At 42.5% G+C, this 18,454-nt stretch overlaps 1 protein-coding gene across 1 annotated transcript; it reads left to right on the forward strand.

Moving 5' to 3' along the window:
- LOC125296244 (dual specificity mitogen-activated protein kinase kinase 6) lies at positions 1–14,377 on the forward strand. The gene is made up of 12 exons (XM_048246039.1): positions 1–309; positions 8,371–8,434; positions 8,609–8,656; positions 8,873–8,986; positions 9,246–9,365; positions 9,555–9,671; positions 10,236–10,284; positions 10,736–10,863; positions 11,118–11,195; positions 11,391–11,530; positions 11,820–11,865; positions 12,174–14,377. The coding sequence occupies exons 4-12, from the start codon at positions 8,948–8,950 to the stop codon at positions 12,249–12,251; spliced, it is 795 nt and encodes a 264-aa protein (XP_048101996.1). The 5' UTR covers positions 1–309; positions 8,371–8,434; positions 8,609–8,656; positions 8,873–8,947; the 3' UTR covers positions 12,252–14,377.
- The last annotated feature ends 4,077 nt before the right edge of the window (positions 14,378–18,454 follow it).

Raw genomic sequence — 18,454 nt, forward strand, 5'->3', positions numbered from 1 at the left:
GATAGGAAAACGTAGGCTACGTAACAGCCCTCCGATCTTTTCATGGGCACGCTAGCTTTAAGAGCGTCAAAGGAGCTTACAACTTCCCAAAAACTACCAGTGAAATTTGTTAAACCCTCACTTCCGTTTATTTCCCGAAGTTGTCAGCTGGAGGGACGGGATTTGAGCATCAAGACTACATAAAAGAACTTGTAGCTCAGTTGGACCACATTCTCGTCCGAAAGGGGGAGATGGAGTGAGAACGCGAAGTCTTTTGTATTCCCCTCCCCCTCCACCACAGTAAAGGGGAAATGTCTCTGCCGAAGCGAGGTAAGAGTTTCATGCCTTTTAACAAAGTTGGAATAATCATGCATTAGGATTTATTTAATTGACATGTGCATCACTGTAGGGAAGATACATTTAAATGCATGTTTACACAGTGCAGATCCGTTTCCCTTGCGTTCATCTGTGCTTGCAGAGCACTTTAATTGCTTTTTGCAAGCAGAAGTTTAAGTCTAGTAAGCTAACCTACTAGCCAAGCTGGCTGGATTGCTTGCTAGCTAGCTAACATGGCATTCGAGTTGTCCAGTGTAACGACAACGGATTCATGAAAACATCAACAAATATGTAGGCTTGGTCTGTGTTATCACACACCACTGATTGTTCTCCGTACCCTGCAAATTTGTGTGGAACGTCCACAGCTTAAGCATGGACCTGTTACCTGTCAGTTGCTGCTAGCACTGGTCATTAAGCTAACTTCAAGCTAGCTTTGAAAATCAGCTAGATAGCCAAGTTAGCTGAGCTCGGATGAATACGGACTCTTGTGAAATCTTGCATGCTTAAATTGATTACCAACTAATTGAACACATTTTACTTGATGATTTGTTGAATACATCAGATTAGATGCATGTAAGGTGTTGGTGGTCTGCAGGTTTGAGCAAGTTTAAGATTACTGTCATAAATGGCCTGGTATCCACCTAAAACAACGTGATGACTTGCCAGCTAAACTTATACCGTTGGCTAACTATCATTAGCAGTGTAACAAGTTAGCCGTGTATTTAGCACACTAAAAACGTTGTTAGAGGCAAGTGATCACTTATTGGGTTTATGAAAACATGCAAAAGCAAGTTTATCTGTTTTGTAGTGCTCTATGTTCGAATTTAGTACATTGGCTGTCCAGCTACTTTCAAAACTATTTGTAGACAGCTATGGTAAGTTAGCCTACGTTTCCCAAATACTTGCCGTAACCGAAACATCCCGGAGAAAAAAAGGAAAATGCAGCCCACTGACGTCGACTCCCTCGCATTCCTGCAATACTTTCCGCTATTGGAATATCAAACTATATCTGTCATGCAAAATTAAATATCAGAGCTGACCTTTTCAACATTTGTTCTCACTAGGTTTAGTTTTGATTCCCATGTAACATAAAACAGGCGAAACGTATAAGTGGGATGTTTATGATTTGATTGCTGTTTGTTTACCTCGCAGTGTTTTATGCACTCAGGATTTGTCGCATTAAATGCGCGAATTTTATCTTGAGGTTTAACGCAAGCAGTTAAAACCAAATTTGGCAATGACTTTATTTATATTCTAACTGACTTCTCTTAATATCTGCTTTTAGATAGTAAATAGGCCTTGTGGAATGCCCGATCAAATGCCCTCCTAGGCTAACAGAAAGCGGTATGGACATGAACAACCTGTATGGGCATGCGGGTGCTATGAGTTTGCAGCTTTCCCTAGTTTACCACGGCATTGCCTCTGCAGTTTTCTCAATCTGATTTTTGTGTTATCAAGTATGTTCTTCCAAAGCCTCAAAGTTTTCAGTGGAACATGTTTAAAGTGACTTGGCTCTTGTGATCATAATGGTGCTTTTATTGAGATTTCCTGGAGCACTGTCACTCACCCATGTTTGAAATGGTTTTTAACATATAATTAAGCTGAAATAAGTATTGTTAAGGTTTGGTGCAAGCACAAAAAGTTATCATAAGTGGTATTGCATCAGATACTACTTGGCCATGATATGTCACCTGTTGAAATCTGTTGTCATGCTCTGCATTGTGTTGCTTGTGCTCCATAGTTAGGCAGAAGCTGTATTATATTGTATTATGTACTGTGTGTACAGAGACTTTGAGGTGTAGCAGCAATACAGTCTGACGTTTAAGCCTACATATTTTCACCATAGTAGTCAAAGGCATCTGTCTTTGTGTTGCGGAAATACAATGGCCTAGATCTGTAGTTTTTTCCTGGAGCCAGAGCAATGTTTTTCAAGGGAATTTCATTCAATCATGATCCATGTCGCTGGCTCACTCGCCACATGCTGTACCAGAAATGCTGTGGTTCCAGTGAACTCTGTAGAACGCATAGCCTGTCATGTGATTCTGAGTCAAAACTAGTGTGGCTTAAAGGAGAATTCAGTGGAAATGCATGGATTCCAGTTTCTTCCAGTAGCAGCAACTGGAATCCATGCATTTCCACTGAATTATTTTTGGAATCTGATCCCTTATCATACCTGTTCATTCTTACTCGTTGCTCGACTTATCGTGACTAAATTCAAGATGGCTGCAAACGCTACACTTCGTGAAGATACTGTCTGTATAAATCGTCTTGTAAGTAAACTACCAGTGCTTTTTCAAAGTTCTCAATGTCTCGTTTTAAATGTCAGGACCCTCGGAAGTCTACCAATGAAGTGTGGAGATACATTGAGCCTCGTAAATGGGTGTAAAACAGTGATTTAGTTGCATGGCTAGCCCGATGCCGAACCACCACTATTGAAAAAGCTGTTGGTAGCATCGGCTAACTAGCGCCAGATTTTGGAGTGCAGGGGACAAGCCGAGATGGGCTATGATACATACGTTCACACTCGGTATCATGTTTGAATACACTTTAGGTCAATATCACACCGGAATTGTCCTTTAAGGGCCGTTCACACCAAGAACGATAACTGAAACAAAATATATCATTCTCGTTAATATGAAAGACTACGTTCACACACAAACTATAACGACACTATAACAACATGAAGAATGATATAGTTGGGGATCACTTTCAGAGTGATTTTGAGAACAATAAAAAGCTAACAGCCAATCAGAATCCATAGAATTTTAGCCATCACATTCATTAACACAAGAAGAAACTTTGCTTATCGTTAGTGTGGATGCTTTTATCGTTATGGTTATAGTTATTGTTCCTGATGTGAGCAGCCCTTTACTCCTCATTGAATTGATAGATGACAAGGTATATTGAAAGACCAAAGCGATAGACCAACAACAATTGTGTTAGTATGCCCTCTTGTCTTAACTTAAAGTCCTGTATTTTCTGTTGCTAAACTCTTTAGTGCTTCTCGCTGATATATGTTCAGTGTTCTCATGACTTAAACAGGTGAGCTCTGTGTTAAAATGACAAATGGCTGTGAAATGTAGGCCCACCTCCCACACACACACACACCCTCCTTTCACCCAACAAAGCACTTCTGACATTAAAATAAACCTTATCCTACTAGGGTCGAGTCAAGTGCGAAGACTTGCCACTGAGACCTCTGTTAGGGCTGTGCAATTAATCAAAATTGAATTTCCATTATGACTTCCAACAGTTTTGAAAAGAACATAAATGAGTGATTAGATAGTGAAACAGTGATTATTTTGCAACAGGTTTTGTCTTGAGTTCCAAGTATATCCAGTATATCCTGTTTATTTACATTCATTTTTTTTTTATTGTGTAACATTTAGAAAATGTAAGGTGATTCCAAATAATTGAGTGATCATGTTATCTAATCGTGATCTCAATATTCACCAAAATCATTTTGATTAGGATTTTTGCCATAATGGAGCTGTGTGTGTGTGTGTGTGTGTGTGTGTGTGTGTGTGTATACACTGTGGGTTGGGAGGGTTCCCTATCCTCCACTGCACCCGTCCAGGTTGAAGGGTCCCCCATATCTGCCCTGCGCCCTTCAAACAGGAGCCTGTATGCATGGTATTATGTCTGCGTTCTTCTCGTGTTTGTTTAAGGGCCGGGAGCAGAATTGTTTTGGTGTGCTGGTGTGGCGTGCCAGTGCCCACACCCCTCTATGTTGTTGTGAGCACCACACCTGCCTCCTTGCTTCAGTGTGTGTGTGTGCGCGCGTGTAGGTAAGCACATGGGTGTTTTGGGAGGAAACTCTTACGAGGGGTGTTAACACTTGTGAGACGCTATCAAAGGCTTTTGGGCGGGCGTCCGTGTGTGTGTGTGGCTTTGAGTCAGCATGCAAAGTATCCCTCAGCAGACGATTGTATGAACCCAAAGTCTCTGAGAAGGATGGTTATTGCTTTCCAGTCTTTGCATAAAAAATCCTTGTTACTGAATGGTTGGAGGGGGAAAGTTGTCTCTTACCTCTTTGCCTAGTACTACCATTTGAATGTAGTGTAAGTTATGAGATCCAGTCCCTAGAATTAATTACAAATGCACGCTCTCAAATGTTGACTTTTTTTATGTGACTGTTTTTGAGGCAAGCAGACAAAACAACCCCCTCCCAACCCAACAAAGAACAATGCACATATTCAGGAGACTGACATACCACGTCTGGAATTCTGCTGTTTGTTTCCTTTTCCCATGATTCCCACGATTTCCATGATTCCCAGTCTTGTGTTGGTGTGGATAGTGTCTTGCATCAGACTATGTCTTTCCCTACCATGCCCAATTGAAAGCTACTGATAATCAAAACAAGAGACACTTGTACAGCAGGTTCATTAGTAGGTGAGGTCCAAACTGTCTATGAAAATGCCATGTGTGTATTAGAGGGTGGATACACAATTCAAGCTCGTCAGGATCTAACCATTTGGGTTGGGTTTGACAGTTACGGTCAAATTTGGTCATAAGCCAAAGACGTCATAACTTGGCAGTTAACATGTCGCTTTTGAAGTACTAATTAGGCAGGTCCAGTCTACTTGACATGGTGCATCACATAGGCTCAATGATTGAGGACACGAAGCAAAATATGGTAAGGCTTTGAAGTGCAAAGTTTAATGTTAGGTCTAATATTGTCAAACTGCAGGTTAGCTCTTTGCCAAAATATTTTTAAAGGGATGCACAGATTTATTTTGTTTGTTTACTTTGCTTTTGTTGTTAATTATACCCTTTAGTGTTTTAGTGAAACAATATTCAATATTCATGGTAACACACTGACGAAGGCCATCAGGCCAAAACGTTTGTCAATTAACCCCTGTGCTTAAATGGATTAAAAGCAAGAAAAGATTTTTGGAGTGCGACCATTTGTTATTTTTTATGAGTTTCCTGGATTACGCACCCACAAAGAAACAAGAGAAGAATCGGGAGAGCGCGGTGTTGGATAATCATGAACTATTTTTGAGTCTCTCAGCATAACATTTAGCTACTGCCACATTGATGTGGCATAACATAAACCACTGCCAATGGTATACATTTATTATTTGCTAATAGGCTGATGCCAGTCAACGAGGCAAATATTAGCTAATAAAGATGTAAGGCCGATATATCTGCATCCCTACTTTTGTTCATGTCTTCGTTAGGCTAGAATTCTAAGCTTATTACTGGTTAGCAATCTCGTTAACCATAGGTGCAGTTGCAAGGTAACTATGTGTGAAGAACAGTTGATGACATTACGTCATGGGGTTTGTGTGTAAAAAACAATCTACCTGGCCGTCATAATGAACAGAATGCCTGTCAGATGAGGGTTGGGCTGGGCAACCACTATCAGACTCGGGTCAAGCTCAGACGTAAAGATGCAGCCCGAGCCGCATTCTGCCTTGCGTGCAGTGACAGAGCTTGGGAGGAATGATGACGACAAAAAAGTCCCAAGAAATAAATTTGCATATTGTAGCAGAGCTTTAAAAAAAATGTCATGTGTGGAAAACACTGAGCAGCATCTCTTAAAACAAGAGCTGAACTGATTGTAGTGATTGGTAGGGTACACAGAAGGAAAATGCACAAACGGGAACAGTTTTCACAGTGTTCTGTGTTTCTAGGAATACCTTGACAAACCCCAGTAGAACTTGTATCTGTTCCTGGATGTACACCGGACTTGTTGACTGTTGAGCTTTTTTTTTTTTTTTTTTTTTTTTTTTTTTTGCTGAGTCACAAAAGCTGGTGCAAGTGGTTGGTTGTAAAAATAGGTATGCTGGAGAACTTTGATCAGGGCCTGTTTTCACAAAGCATCTTAAGACAAATGGTAGCTAGTAGCTACTAACTGGCTGATTTTGGAGAAACTCATAATAATAATAATAATAATAATAATAATAATGGACGTGTCACTTAACTTTGACTCCTAATTTATTTTTTTTACAATGTTTTTGGAATGCAGAAGTATATTCACCTCATGCATTCTCAACCAGAAGAGAACAACTCTAGAGCTTATAATGAATGCAACAACACCACCATCCAACTGAAACCCATTAATTTGAAGAAACTTGAGTGTGATGTTTTATTGTATATTAAATCAAACTAGTTTCTGTCTACACAATCAAGTCGTCATACTAGTGTTGCACGGTGTATCGATACTAAAAAGGAATCACGGTGCCTTCACGCAAAAAACGATACGATTTCAGACGTTTTTAGAATCGATACTTTATTAAAATAATACCGTTCTGTGTCTGTGTGAACTGCTGCTCTCACTGCTCCTTGCACGCATCTAGGCAAGTGGGCGTGTCAAGCAGGCAGCAGTGAGTGAGTGCGCAGCAAACGTTAACATAGTTCTTTGCCGACAGTTGTTCTAGGCCTTGTGGATAAAACAAAAGGTGCAGTGAAATCTGCAACTATTTCGGATACATCGCGAATTAAGGCAAGGTACACAGTCATTTAAAAGCAGTAGGCTACACATGGAACTTGGCTAAACACCTCGCAGACATGTCCCAACATTTTTAAAGAGTTAAAAGAACGACAGGTTAACGAATATGCTATAGAAAACACGACTACATGGTTAGTGCCAAGTTCTTCTCTTATGTTTTAGTCTAGCCTAAGTGAAACGAGTATGGTTCTCTGGGATAAAGCGAACCTTACTTCATCAATGAATTTTGACGAGACATAACAAGCTGTAATCATAGGGTGCTAACGTGATGAAAGCGCAATGTTCACGCCAGAATAACATTACCATAACTTGTAAATGATCTATTTCATGTTCGGTCAGGAGCCTACTACTGGTAATATTTGTCATGGCATGTAGACTGCAATTTGTTCAATAATTATTGCCCAGATGTAGGATAGGCTACCCGAAATGCGCTAATTAAAGCCCACAGCATATAATACCACTGCAGCATGTTGAGTCCTAATAATAATAGCGGCTTATTGTTACGTGGTAGCAAATCATGTTATCAAAGAAATAGACGTATGCTAATGTAGGAATGCACACAGACATATTGCAACAGGTAATGGTGTAGGCCTATCTGACGAAGACCTGAGTGGTTGGAACGTCGTACTTGTACACTGGGCGCAAAGAAGACTATCCTCACATTTTCCCCTTTGCAACTGTCAAAGAAATCCCATGAACACGGGAAGGCCTAGGGTAGCTTATACTGTACATCAGATGGCCTAAAGATTAGGCCCCTCTGCATAGCATTCAGTGATTTGCATGCAGTAATTTTAACACTGACCTTGATCTAGCCTAGTTTGGCTATTTAAAGCTACTTTATTACCAAAACACAACACCATGTAAATTAACTGTAACAAACAATAAAGGACTTAATCACAGAAAGTAAGTAAAACTATTTTACTTAAAAAATAATAATTATGTAGGAAGTTTAGAACCCAGAATTGACCCACACACTACAAAAGTGCACCAAATTCAACACAAATGACTCCATACACTTGGAGGAGGTATGAGTCCTTTCTTCTCCAGATATCTTAGGATTTCACCGTAGTATCGTTTTAGTATCGAGCATCGTGATCTTTATGGCAGGTATCGTATCGAAGTCATAATTTTGGTATCGTGACAACACTACGTCATACAGATGTATTTTGTAACCTTTTGCGAAAATGCCCAGTGTATGGGTTGCGTACTCCAGTCTTTTTCCATTAGTAGCCTGTGATCTTGATTTATCGAACATTCATTGCAGTATTAGCAATTTTGTGTAACCTACCAACAGGCATAGACCTTTTACTCATCATCCAATCATGGCTGTCATTGCAAACAACCTTGTGCGTTTGAAATGTCATCAGCCATAGCCCTTCTGCCTCAATCCATGTTGTTATTTGATGTCGTTACTACCGTCTGCCTCGGCGCCGGTTACCTATTGAGTCACATTAGCTTTGTGCAGGAGAATGTTTCAGTGCAGCTTGCTTCAGTAACCATCCTTGGAACACTCGCATCACACCTGGAATTTCACTGCTCAGATTTGTTTGTTCTGCCATCAGAGATATTGACTGCCTGTCCTTCTTCCTTTTTTACAGTGAAAAAGAAGGTTAATCTCAAGATCAATGATGAGGTCTTCCAGCAACCAGCTCCAGCACCAACGTAAGTAATAAGAGGCTCTTGTACAGTATCAAAGCTCAGTTTATTAGGTTCGTTTAAGTGTCGTTTAAGTGTTGGTCTCCAGCACAGTGATGGCTTTTATGGAAGCGATGTTTGACTGAATCCTCAGTGTGAATGGTAATATCTATGTGTCATCCGTTCTGCTCCTCACCCCAGGCCCCCAGAGATCTTGACTCCAAGGCCAAAGTGACCATTGGTGAGAAGGTACGATGGTTTTTGTAACAATATACACATTCACCCCCCCACCCCAACCTGTGCTTGTCTGGATATTGTTTCTGGTCATACATTTGTGTTAAAATCATCTGCCCCTTCACAGTGTCATTACGGATATACTTCCTCTTTGTTCAGCTTGTGTTCAATCTAAACTCTTGTCTTCTCCTTTTGGGCCATGTGTCCTCCGTGGCGGTCTGTCCCGGTCAGAATGTGGTGGTGAATGCCGATGAACTGGAGCAGATAGCGGAGCTGGGCCGAGGAGCCTACGGAGTGGTTGACCAGATGAGGCATGTCCCCACCGGCCTCATCATGGCTGTAAAGGTGAGTTAGCCCCGCTACGCAGGCAGCCAGCGCTCCACTTCAACTCCACAGTGGTCAAGCACTCACAGGCTGTATCAACACCTTAACGTCACAGAATGTGGTGTAGCCCTCGGTCACAATTTTTGATTTGCAGAAAGGCAGGCACTCTCGACATTGATGCAGGACAGTGTTTTGTGTGGCGTTTTTGAAAGAAAGCTGGTTGTTGTTTCCCACAGGGCACTTTTTGTTTTGTTCAATGTTTGCTTACTCCCCACCCCAGCGAATTCGAGCCACAGTGAATTCGCAGGAGCAGAAGCGGCTGCTGATGGACCTGGACATCTGCATGAGAACGGTGGACTGTTTGTACACGGTTACCTTTTACGGAGCCCTCTTCAGAGAGGTATGTGGCTCAGCAAACAAGCGCGGCCTTCTCAGCCAAACGCATGTGTCCCTCATGGGCACAGTGCAGCAAAAGCGGTCCTTACCAACAGCCTCATAAACTGAGTCAGCCCTCTTACGTACTTTATTATGACTGCTGTTCTTCTATTTCTGTCTTTTTTTTTTTTAATCCACCTGTATGTGTTGCCAGGGTGATGTCTGGATCTGCATGGAATTAATGGACATGTCTTTGGACAAATTCTACACCAAGGTTATAGAGAAGGGGGCCACCATCCCAGAGGACATTTTAGGAAAGATCACTATTTCGGTAACATTCTCTCCTCTATTTTTAATCTCAGCTCTTTACTATTGTTGTAGTAAACATTCCACTTAAATTCCACATTACATTTAAAATTTACATGAATGAGTGTTTTGAGTGGTTTTGTAATGGTACATTGCATATGAATCACCCTCTGCCTGGTGTGAAGTTGTGTTTTGTAGCTACTCTGAGTCGTTTTCATAATAAAAATAAGCCAAGGCAAACAAGGCGCATGTTGGACCGATGTTAGTCACAGGTCTCTATCAGATCACCAGACAAGTCTCTCATAGTGTAGAAGTGACTCACTGTTTAGTCATGAGCAGCTGCTTAGTACAGAAGCGACCATTTCCTCTCTGATCTCCCTCTCGGTCTCTCATTCCCTTTTGTTCCCACCTTTCCTTCCTGTCAACTTCTCTCACTTTCTTTCTTTCTTTCTTTCTTTCTTTCTCTCTTCTCTCTCTCTCTCTCTCTCTCTCTCTCTCTCTCTCTCTCTCTCTCTCTCTCTCTCTCTCTCTCTCTCTCTCTCTCTCTCTCTCTCTCTCTCTCTCTCTCTCTCTCTCTCTCTCTCTCTAGATTGTCAAAGCCCTGGATCATCTCCATACCATATCGGTGATACACAGAGGTAAATAGAGGAACAGTGAGGGTAATGTTCTGGAATAGCCCTGTTGAATATTTAATTGGCTATGTATTTTTTTTGTTTGCCCAATTTTTATGTTGGACATGAGCAGCAGCAGTATGAAAGTGTTTAGCGTCAACCAAGATTTGTTTTTCTGTGTGTCCATGACACAATGCACCTCAATGAGTTATGTTTCTTTTGTTTGTAAATATAACTTCCTTTTATCAACCCTAAAATCAAAAATATCTTCAATATGTAGAAGAGGTATATTGTTTTGCTACATTTTGCTGTAGTTTTAAACCAGTGAACCACTTGCATAGCCATAGCTGCAGCCCTACAAACAGTGAGTGCAGATTGGTGCCATTTAGTTGTGATCAGTTCCTCTGTAATTAGCCCTTACAGGCCTCTGCATAGTGTCTTGCTCATCTGTGTGTGTGCTGATTTTTACATCCCACAGATGTCAAGCCCTCCAACGTCCTTATTAACACTCAAGGACAGGTGAAGATGTGCGACTTTGGAATCAGTGGCTATTTGGTTGACTCTGTGGCCAAGACCATGGATGCTGGCTGCAAACCCTATATGGCGGTGAGCCTCACTTGTACCCAGAAAGCATTCATTAGAAGCATCCTGTATTGTAAGACAGAAAATAGTTTTGCTTTGCAACTGTGGGTCATCCATTAGATTTATAGATGACCCACATGCAGTCTTATTATTTACGATCATGGCACCGTTAAAATAATAATAAACAGAAACTAGCAGATGAGACTACATACGTAGGTTTTTGCAGAAAGATAAATATGTGTCTGTGTTTAACTGTGTGCTGTGTTTTCCTGTTTTAGCCGGAGAGGATCAACCCAGAGCTCAATCAGAGGGGCTACAGTGTCAAATCAGACATCTGGAGTTTAGGGATTACCTTGGTTCGTACTTTTGGAGTCACCCTTATTTTATACCATTATCTATTGTTTAAAAACAAATCCTGGCATGAATTTGCTGTCACCCTGGAACATTGATCATCAACCAATTTCTGACCGTGGCACTTTTTTTTTCAAAATAATGTTTTTACTCCTGCATTCAAAATGATACTGACATAATTCGCTGTGTCCGTCCGTCAGATTGAGCTGGCCATCCTGCGCTTCCCATACGAGTCGTGGGGCACTCCGTTCCAGCAGCTCAAGCAGGTGGTGGACGAGCCGTCCCCCCAGCTCCCGGCAGACCGCTTCTCCCCCGAGTTTGTGGACTTCACCTCCAAGTGGTAAGACCCCCAATCGCTTCTTTCCTCCTCCCTTTCCTGTCCTTAGAGCTGTGCTGTTGTTTGGCCATTAGGAGTCACAATTGGCCTTTATATTCGTCCACACAGTTGCACACATGCTCTATAACTATAAATGTGCTGACAGTCACTATTTTCATTTTTTTTTTGTTGTCTTAATACAGTGTGGAAACTTTCTGGGCAATCTGCCAATGTTGTTCTCTGACAGGAATGCTTTTCTACGTTGATTTGTGACCAAATGCATTTTTAAATCCTGTTTGTTTTGTCATTGCAGCTTAAAGAAAAATTCACAAGAGAGGCCTGCCTACTCAGAATTAAAGGTAGGTTGAAGGGTTTTGGTTTGTTTTTCCTTTAATTTTAACCAGTATTGTTCCTAAAAGAAGTATGTTCTGGTTGCTGAGCAGGATTAGGTTTTGAAAGTTGTATTTCTTATAAATGTCCACAAGAGGACAGCCTGAACTAGGCGGTCATACTGTTGTGTGTGTGTGTGTGTGTGTGTGTGTGTGTGTGTGTGTGTGTGTGTGTACTGGCACGCGTGTCCTTACACGTGAGTTTTGTGATTCCGGCACAAGTCCCACCCCCCACCCCTGCGCCATCTCTGACGCACTCTTACCTTGTCCCGTCACAGAAACATCCCTTTTTCACTCTCCACGACTCCAAAGAGACCGATGTGGCTAGCTTCGTTAAGGATATTCTGGGCGTCTGACTGAGCCACTGACTTCAGCCTCCCGGAACACCACCGCAACAACAACACCACATCCACCACCACCACTGCTGCCATCGCCTTCACCATCCTCTCTGCCCTTCCTAGGCACTCGCTCGGGCAGGCAGGACTGATCCACCACAGGCCACGGAGTTCCAGGAGCCAGCAGGAATGAAAAATAAAAATAAAATAAATTTAAAAAAAAAAAAAAAACCTACCCTCCCAAAGTGAACACTCAAGCCAAGCACAAGACTCAGGCCCCTCACCCCTACCCCCACCCCCACTCTCCACCCTGGAAAAGATCCCAGCTGAAACGTAGGACGTCAGAGAGAGAAAGAGAGAACGTGGGAGAGAAAGAGCGTGTCTGTGTTGCTATGCTCACCCAGGACTTTAGGCGTCCAAGCACGTGTCCACTGCCACCCCACCCTCTCCTCTGCTGTGACCTCTAGTCTCTGTCCATTAGGATGGCCCTGCTGTTGCTGCTGCTGCTACTGGTGGCAAAGCTGGCTCATTCATGGGTGACGTGGGCATGGACATCATATGTCATGAAACCAACATAGATTACTTTCATACATGTATTTGTGTGATGAAATATGCACTTACTTAATATCATCTCCTTTTTCAAAACCGGTTGTGTGCATATGAGGTACATGTCCAAGTGCATTGCATTACTATATAGAACAAAAAAATATATGGAAACGTGCAGGGTTATGGTCTTTATGCTTTTACAAATATGGAATTGTTTAGGATTTATAGAATTTTAAATGCCCCACCCCAGACATACACACGCTGTGAAGGGCAGAGGTCTTACAGATTTTCTTTCTTTTCAGATATATATTTTTTGTGATTCGTAGAGGTCCTAGTGGTTGCTGGTTGGTGTTCGGTTACACTGCAGACACAAAAATATAATCAGTGGGACGGACACACACACCCAAAAATTTAATCAGTGGGACGGACACACACACACACACTCCCCCTCCCCCAGCTTGTAGCGCTTTTGTTCCTCACAAGAGAAAAAGAAGAGAACTAGCATCAGACATTCAGCTCCCCTGCAGTCCTCTCTGATTACACCAAAAAATACACCTCTTTATGCTGGACAGTAAGGGACTGGAATTGTTATTATTATTATTATAATTATTATATAGATTATCATTCTCATGTCAGTGTTATGCAGTTAATGTATTTATGACAACTGCTGTTTGGCCCATTTCTCCTATTTTTTTCTCCTTATATTTGATTCTTCTGGGGTTTTTTGTTTTGTTTTGTTTTTTTGTCCTTCAGAGTGCATTAATTAATTTGAGGCCCTTAAGAGAGGCACCTGATGCCTTACCTGTGTGCTTGAGATTGATTGCTGTGTGAAAGATGTGTAATTACTATTGATGATGAACCTTTTAATGGAGAAAACCTTGCACTGTGGAGCGATGCAGGCACTAAGCTGCTGTACAGCCGCTTACGGTCCTCTGTCCTATGTATTCGCATATTCACAGTGCGACACACACACACACACACACACACACACAAAAAACCCATAACACACACTAATGACCCCAGTGAGTCCCTTCCCTCCCTGGCACTTGTTTGCTGCAACCGTCTCTCAGGTGTTTCCAGAGCCCAGAACCACGGAGCCAAGTCCCACCTGCAAACACACACACACACACACACATGCATTCACACGCAACCATGTTCTCAACTAGGATCATGACTGTGGCTTGAGGTGGTGGCACTCCCCATCCCCCAATATCTCGTCGGTGGTTTGGTCGATGTAGTCATGGGTGCACAGCAGGGCCGTGTCAAGGCATGTCCTTCAGTGGATGGTGTCTCTCTTGTCGGTGGCTTCTATTGCAACGATGATGCTTGTGAATGAGAAGGGACGACCAAAATGGCGTCACAAAGAAGCTGCAGTGGTCTGTTGAGGCCGCTGTGTGTCCCGTCAGGCCTTATCGAAGAGTACAGGGCTGGTCGCAGTGAGCCTTGGAGCAGCTTTTCTACCTCATTCTCTTTATGAGCCGTTTCCACAATTGAGATTTGGAGAGGAAGAGGGGACGTACGTTGACAAACTTGAACAGTGGGAAGGTGACCTGCTTAAAATGAACGGCTTTATTCTGCAATAAAGACTGGTTAGCAATTAATTGATGTGGGTATGGTTCGTATGGAATGACCCAAGCATGTGTTTTTATTGAATTTACATGCCGCCTCTTTTGTTTTCTTCAGAAATTGGCTCATAAATTCGAAGAGAGCCATTCTTTGATTAGCTAAGAGGCAGCTGTTGCAAAAGGTGGGGAAGAATGGAAGTGTCCAGTGCTGTCTATTCCCGCGGCTCGCCTGGCCACGTGCTCTAGTGTGTGTCCTCTCATCTGTCCCTTCTTGGCTCTGCTCTCGTGTCTCGGAATGTCTTCAGTGTGTGTGTGTGTGTGTCTCTCCCTCTCTAGTTTCAGCGTCGCTCTCTCTCGTAGAAAGTACAGAAGTGGCATTAGCGTTGTCCAAGTACACTGGGGTGCAACTCCGAAAGTCGCAGTGAACGGAACTTTTTTTTTGCACTGTATTTCCGAATTTTTATGGAGGGAATTTTAGGGAGGGCCAGTCGCTCCATAGAGTCTATGATCTATTTCTTTTCTTTTTTATTTTATCTTTTGAATGGGCAGTAATCTTATGTATGTGTGGGTGTGTACTGAGATTTTTTTGTGTAAATATGTACGTGATTTTGATGGAATAAATGTTTACTTCAATCAAATGGTCCAGCTTTCTTACACACTGCACTCGAGGCCAGGTTACTTTAAACTCACACTCTTTTTAAAAGATGAACCAGTGTTTTATGGTGCCCAGCTGAATAGCTTTCTCTGCCTACTTTAAACTGCTCCTGAGTAGCTATGCCACCTTTAGACATCTTGTAGGGACCAAAGAGAAGACTGGCGATGTCGATGAGCTGTGGTTTAGAAGTGGGGGGAAATGTGAGAAGAGATTAGTACACGGGTCACGGCTTAAATCCTACGTCTTGATTTCTTAAAGGAATCAGATCGGATCAGGTGCCCCTTTTTAATTCGCCTTAGTTTTCATTTAAGTCTCTATAATTAGCTGTTGACTTGTTCTTAAAATTACACTCTTGAAAGGACATGTCGGTGAAGGACAGAATTGTTCATTGATATCAGTCAACATTTATTGTTCAAATAAACAGTGATAAATGTTTTAGAAAACTATTGTTTTGCCTCTGTATTGGCTCAGTTTTGCCCAAATAATTGTGTGAAGGAATTGACATTGATGTTAGCTTAATAAAGATATGCCAATCATCCATTCATGACATTCAGCTGAATTCGGAATAAAGGCTTAGAACCTTGGGTGCCAAATTAAGCCGAAGCAAAACAGCAGCCCTTTTTCTGCCTGGATTATTCCCAGTTGGACCCATCAAATTACTTCCATGACAATATAGTGTTTTAAGTAGCAATGTTTTTTTTGTCAACCATTAAAGTGTTAAGGAGGTACATAAGAATAATTAGAAGGTAAACATGTTGGTAATATAAGGAATAAAGAGTACACTTTGCATAACCGGTGTTCCAGCAGAGAAGAGGAATACTGTGATGTGCTATCCGGTACATTGTATTCCTGATTGTATTCCTAACTAGCCAGCTTAGAAATTCAGATTTACACTCTTGATTAACCCTAAAAGATCTCTGATCATTCAGATCTCACTGATCTCCCTTCAACTCAGCTGCTAGAATGGCACCAGACAGCAACACAAGGGTCGTGACCTTGACTCCAGCCCACATTGCTCATATGCTAAATGAAATCTTTTACTATGCTCACAGTCAGCTACATGTCCTGACTTAGTTAAAGGTATCATGAGTTTAATGTCTCATGACATCTTGTGTCAAATGCTTAGCTCTGCTTACCATCCACGGGCCCTACATGGTTGGGCCTCACAGACATTTTCACCCTACACTTCTCATCGCCTCATACCCATCGCAGGACACATGGGGTATGGCACACATGGAGCTTTGCTGTGGGACCCATACCTCGGCACCATGGGAGCAGATGCAGTGGAGACAGCACATAGCATCCCTGAAAGCAGATACGCCTCCGTCAGGGTGGCCTGCACAGTGTACGGCCCTCTTATGCAACCGCTTGAGGGGGGATCTGTTGCACCGCGGGTAGACTGCAGACGCAGCCGGAACAGACTGGTCCTAAGAGGGTAGATTTGGTGTGTGGGTGGGGTGGTGGGGTTGTGGCTGCCAGCAACGCCGCATGCCATGCATACATGTGGTACAACACTAAGGTACCAGTGTTGTAATACACCTTGTTTTTGGTCCAATCGAAAGGCCCGACATAATGTTCAGTTCTTCTCCAGGTTTGAGACATTTCAAGAGAGGCCTAGGGACACTTGGAAAGAAAGTGAACGGTCAAAAGAACATTTTTTTGGCTTGCATGCCAGACAGCACTTTACATCTCTGAATTATACTGTTACGCAAATCTCCCATGTCTCCAAGCCTCAAGGGAGGTGCTGTTCTTTATGAAGCCTGGCCATAAAGACACAATAGGGACAGTAATGGCCTTCTATGAATAAGATGCATTCTGCAAGGGAACGTCTGTATACACAAACATTTTACTGGGAAGGAGACCTTTGCATTGTGCTAAACTACAAAAGCTGAGGTCATGTGAATTTACCCATTCATACATGTTATTTATATTAAGGTGTCAGTGGTCTAAGCATGTCGCTTTAAAGGACTCCTTTGTGATTTTCCTCACTTATCTAGAATACAAGAAGCGTGATGCCCATGTTCCCCAAGCTTCGAGCCTTATATTAGGACATCTTCCTGTTCAGTGCTCTGGCCTTGGCCCCAAGGGTGCAGAAATTGATATAGAGAGCTTTTGGACATGCAATACATGGATTAGCTCACTTGGCTCTGTCTGATTTGAGAAGCGCTAAAACCGTGCCACTAGATGTTTTCCTCTGGGGGCAAAAGCTGAATGTGATAGCCAGCAGGGAGATGCGATAGTGGAGCCCCAGGGGCAGCAACGCAGTCATACCCCCTGCCCTTAATGGCAACTTTCCATGACATATCAACGAAGGAGCGTAACTCAGTCCTCCTGCAATTCAGCCATCTGTGTGTTTACGTGTGTCCAGCTGAAGGCAGTGGTGTACGGTGTCTGTTGTCCGAAAGTTGTGTGTGTGTGTGTGTGTGTGTGTGTGCGTGTGTGTGTGTGTGCGTGTCTATATTAGAGTTATGCGTCCGAATCAGGTGCGAATCACCTTAATTGGTGTGTCAGATTTATGTGTCCGAATCAGGTGTCCTTAATTGGTGTGTCAGTGTTTGCTGGAAAGAGGTGGTTCACCGCGGCAAATAATTTGGACTTGGGTAACACTTGAATGGTTCTCTTTACATAGACATGTTGACAGTGGGGGGTGGAGTGGGGAGAGTGTGTGTGTGTGTGGGGGTGTTGGGGGTCAGTGATGAAACGATAAACGAGATGATATCTCTATTAGTGTGGCTCATTGACGGCACTGTTCCAATGCTGCGAAGGAATAGCAGTCAGAAACATCTGGAAGATCTTTTCCTTTTCATCGCCTCCTCTGAGGGCCTGCGGACATGTCGAAGGTTAAATGCCGTACATGCTGTGTTAGCAGTCGTCTAGCTATTATTCCAGACAACGGAATCAAAAGGGTATTAATAGTCTTGTTTATGACTGTGGGGCTGCTTACAGCAGAATGGCAGAGCCAATGGTTCCGCATGAGTTAACATTTGCAGTTGTGTGTGACTATGGAAAAACACAAAACCCTTTTAGGACTTTTATGAATTACCTGTGTCACGTGACTGGTATCAACCAGCATGGGACAAAAGCAAAGGATCAGAACCGAGAATATCTAATTGGTCTCACCAGAGATCTGTTATGGTCAAAAAAGTTCACACTTTTGAACTGTAATGTGGCCCAAGAAAGCTATGCTTTTACTTACAACCTCTGAATATTTAGGTTATTTTAAAATCATAACAGGTCACTAGTGGTGACATACAGTATAACAACAGTCCTTCCCACACAAAGTGGAGGAAACAGTGTGGTGGCCATTAGCCGAACAGCTGCGATCCTAAAGTAGAGCACATTTTCCTGATGGATCTGTTTGATCCTCAAGAAGAGCACATTTTTCCTGATGAATCTGTTTGTTTTTAGCCGCTTTCGTCTGCCTACTCATCGCCTTCTTCTGATGGCCTTGGTACCAT

Source organism: Alosa alosa, chromosome 6, assembly GCF_017589495.1.
Source record: "Alosa alosa isolate M-15738 ecotype Scorff River chromosome 6, AALO_Geno_1.1, whole genome shotgun sequence".
NCBI lineage: Eukaryota > Metazoa > Chordata > Actinopteri > Clupeiformes > Clupeidae > Alosa > Alosa alosa.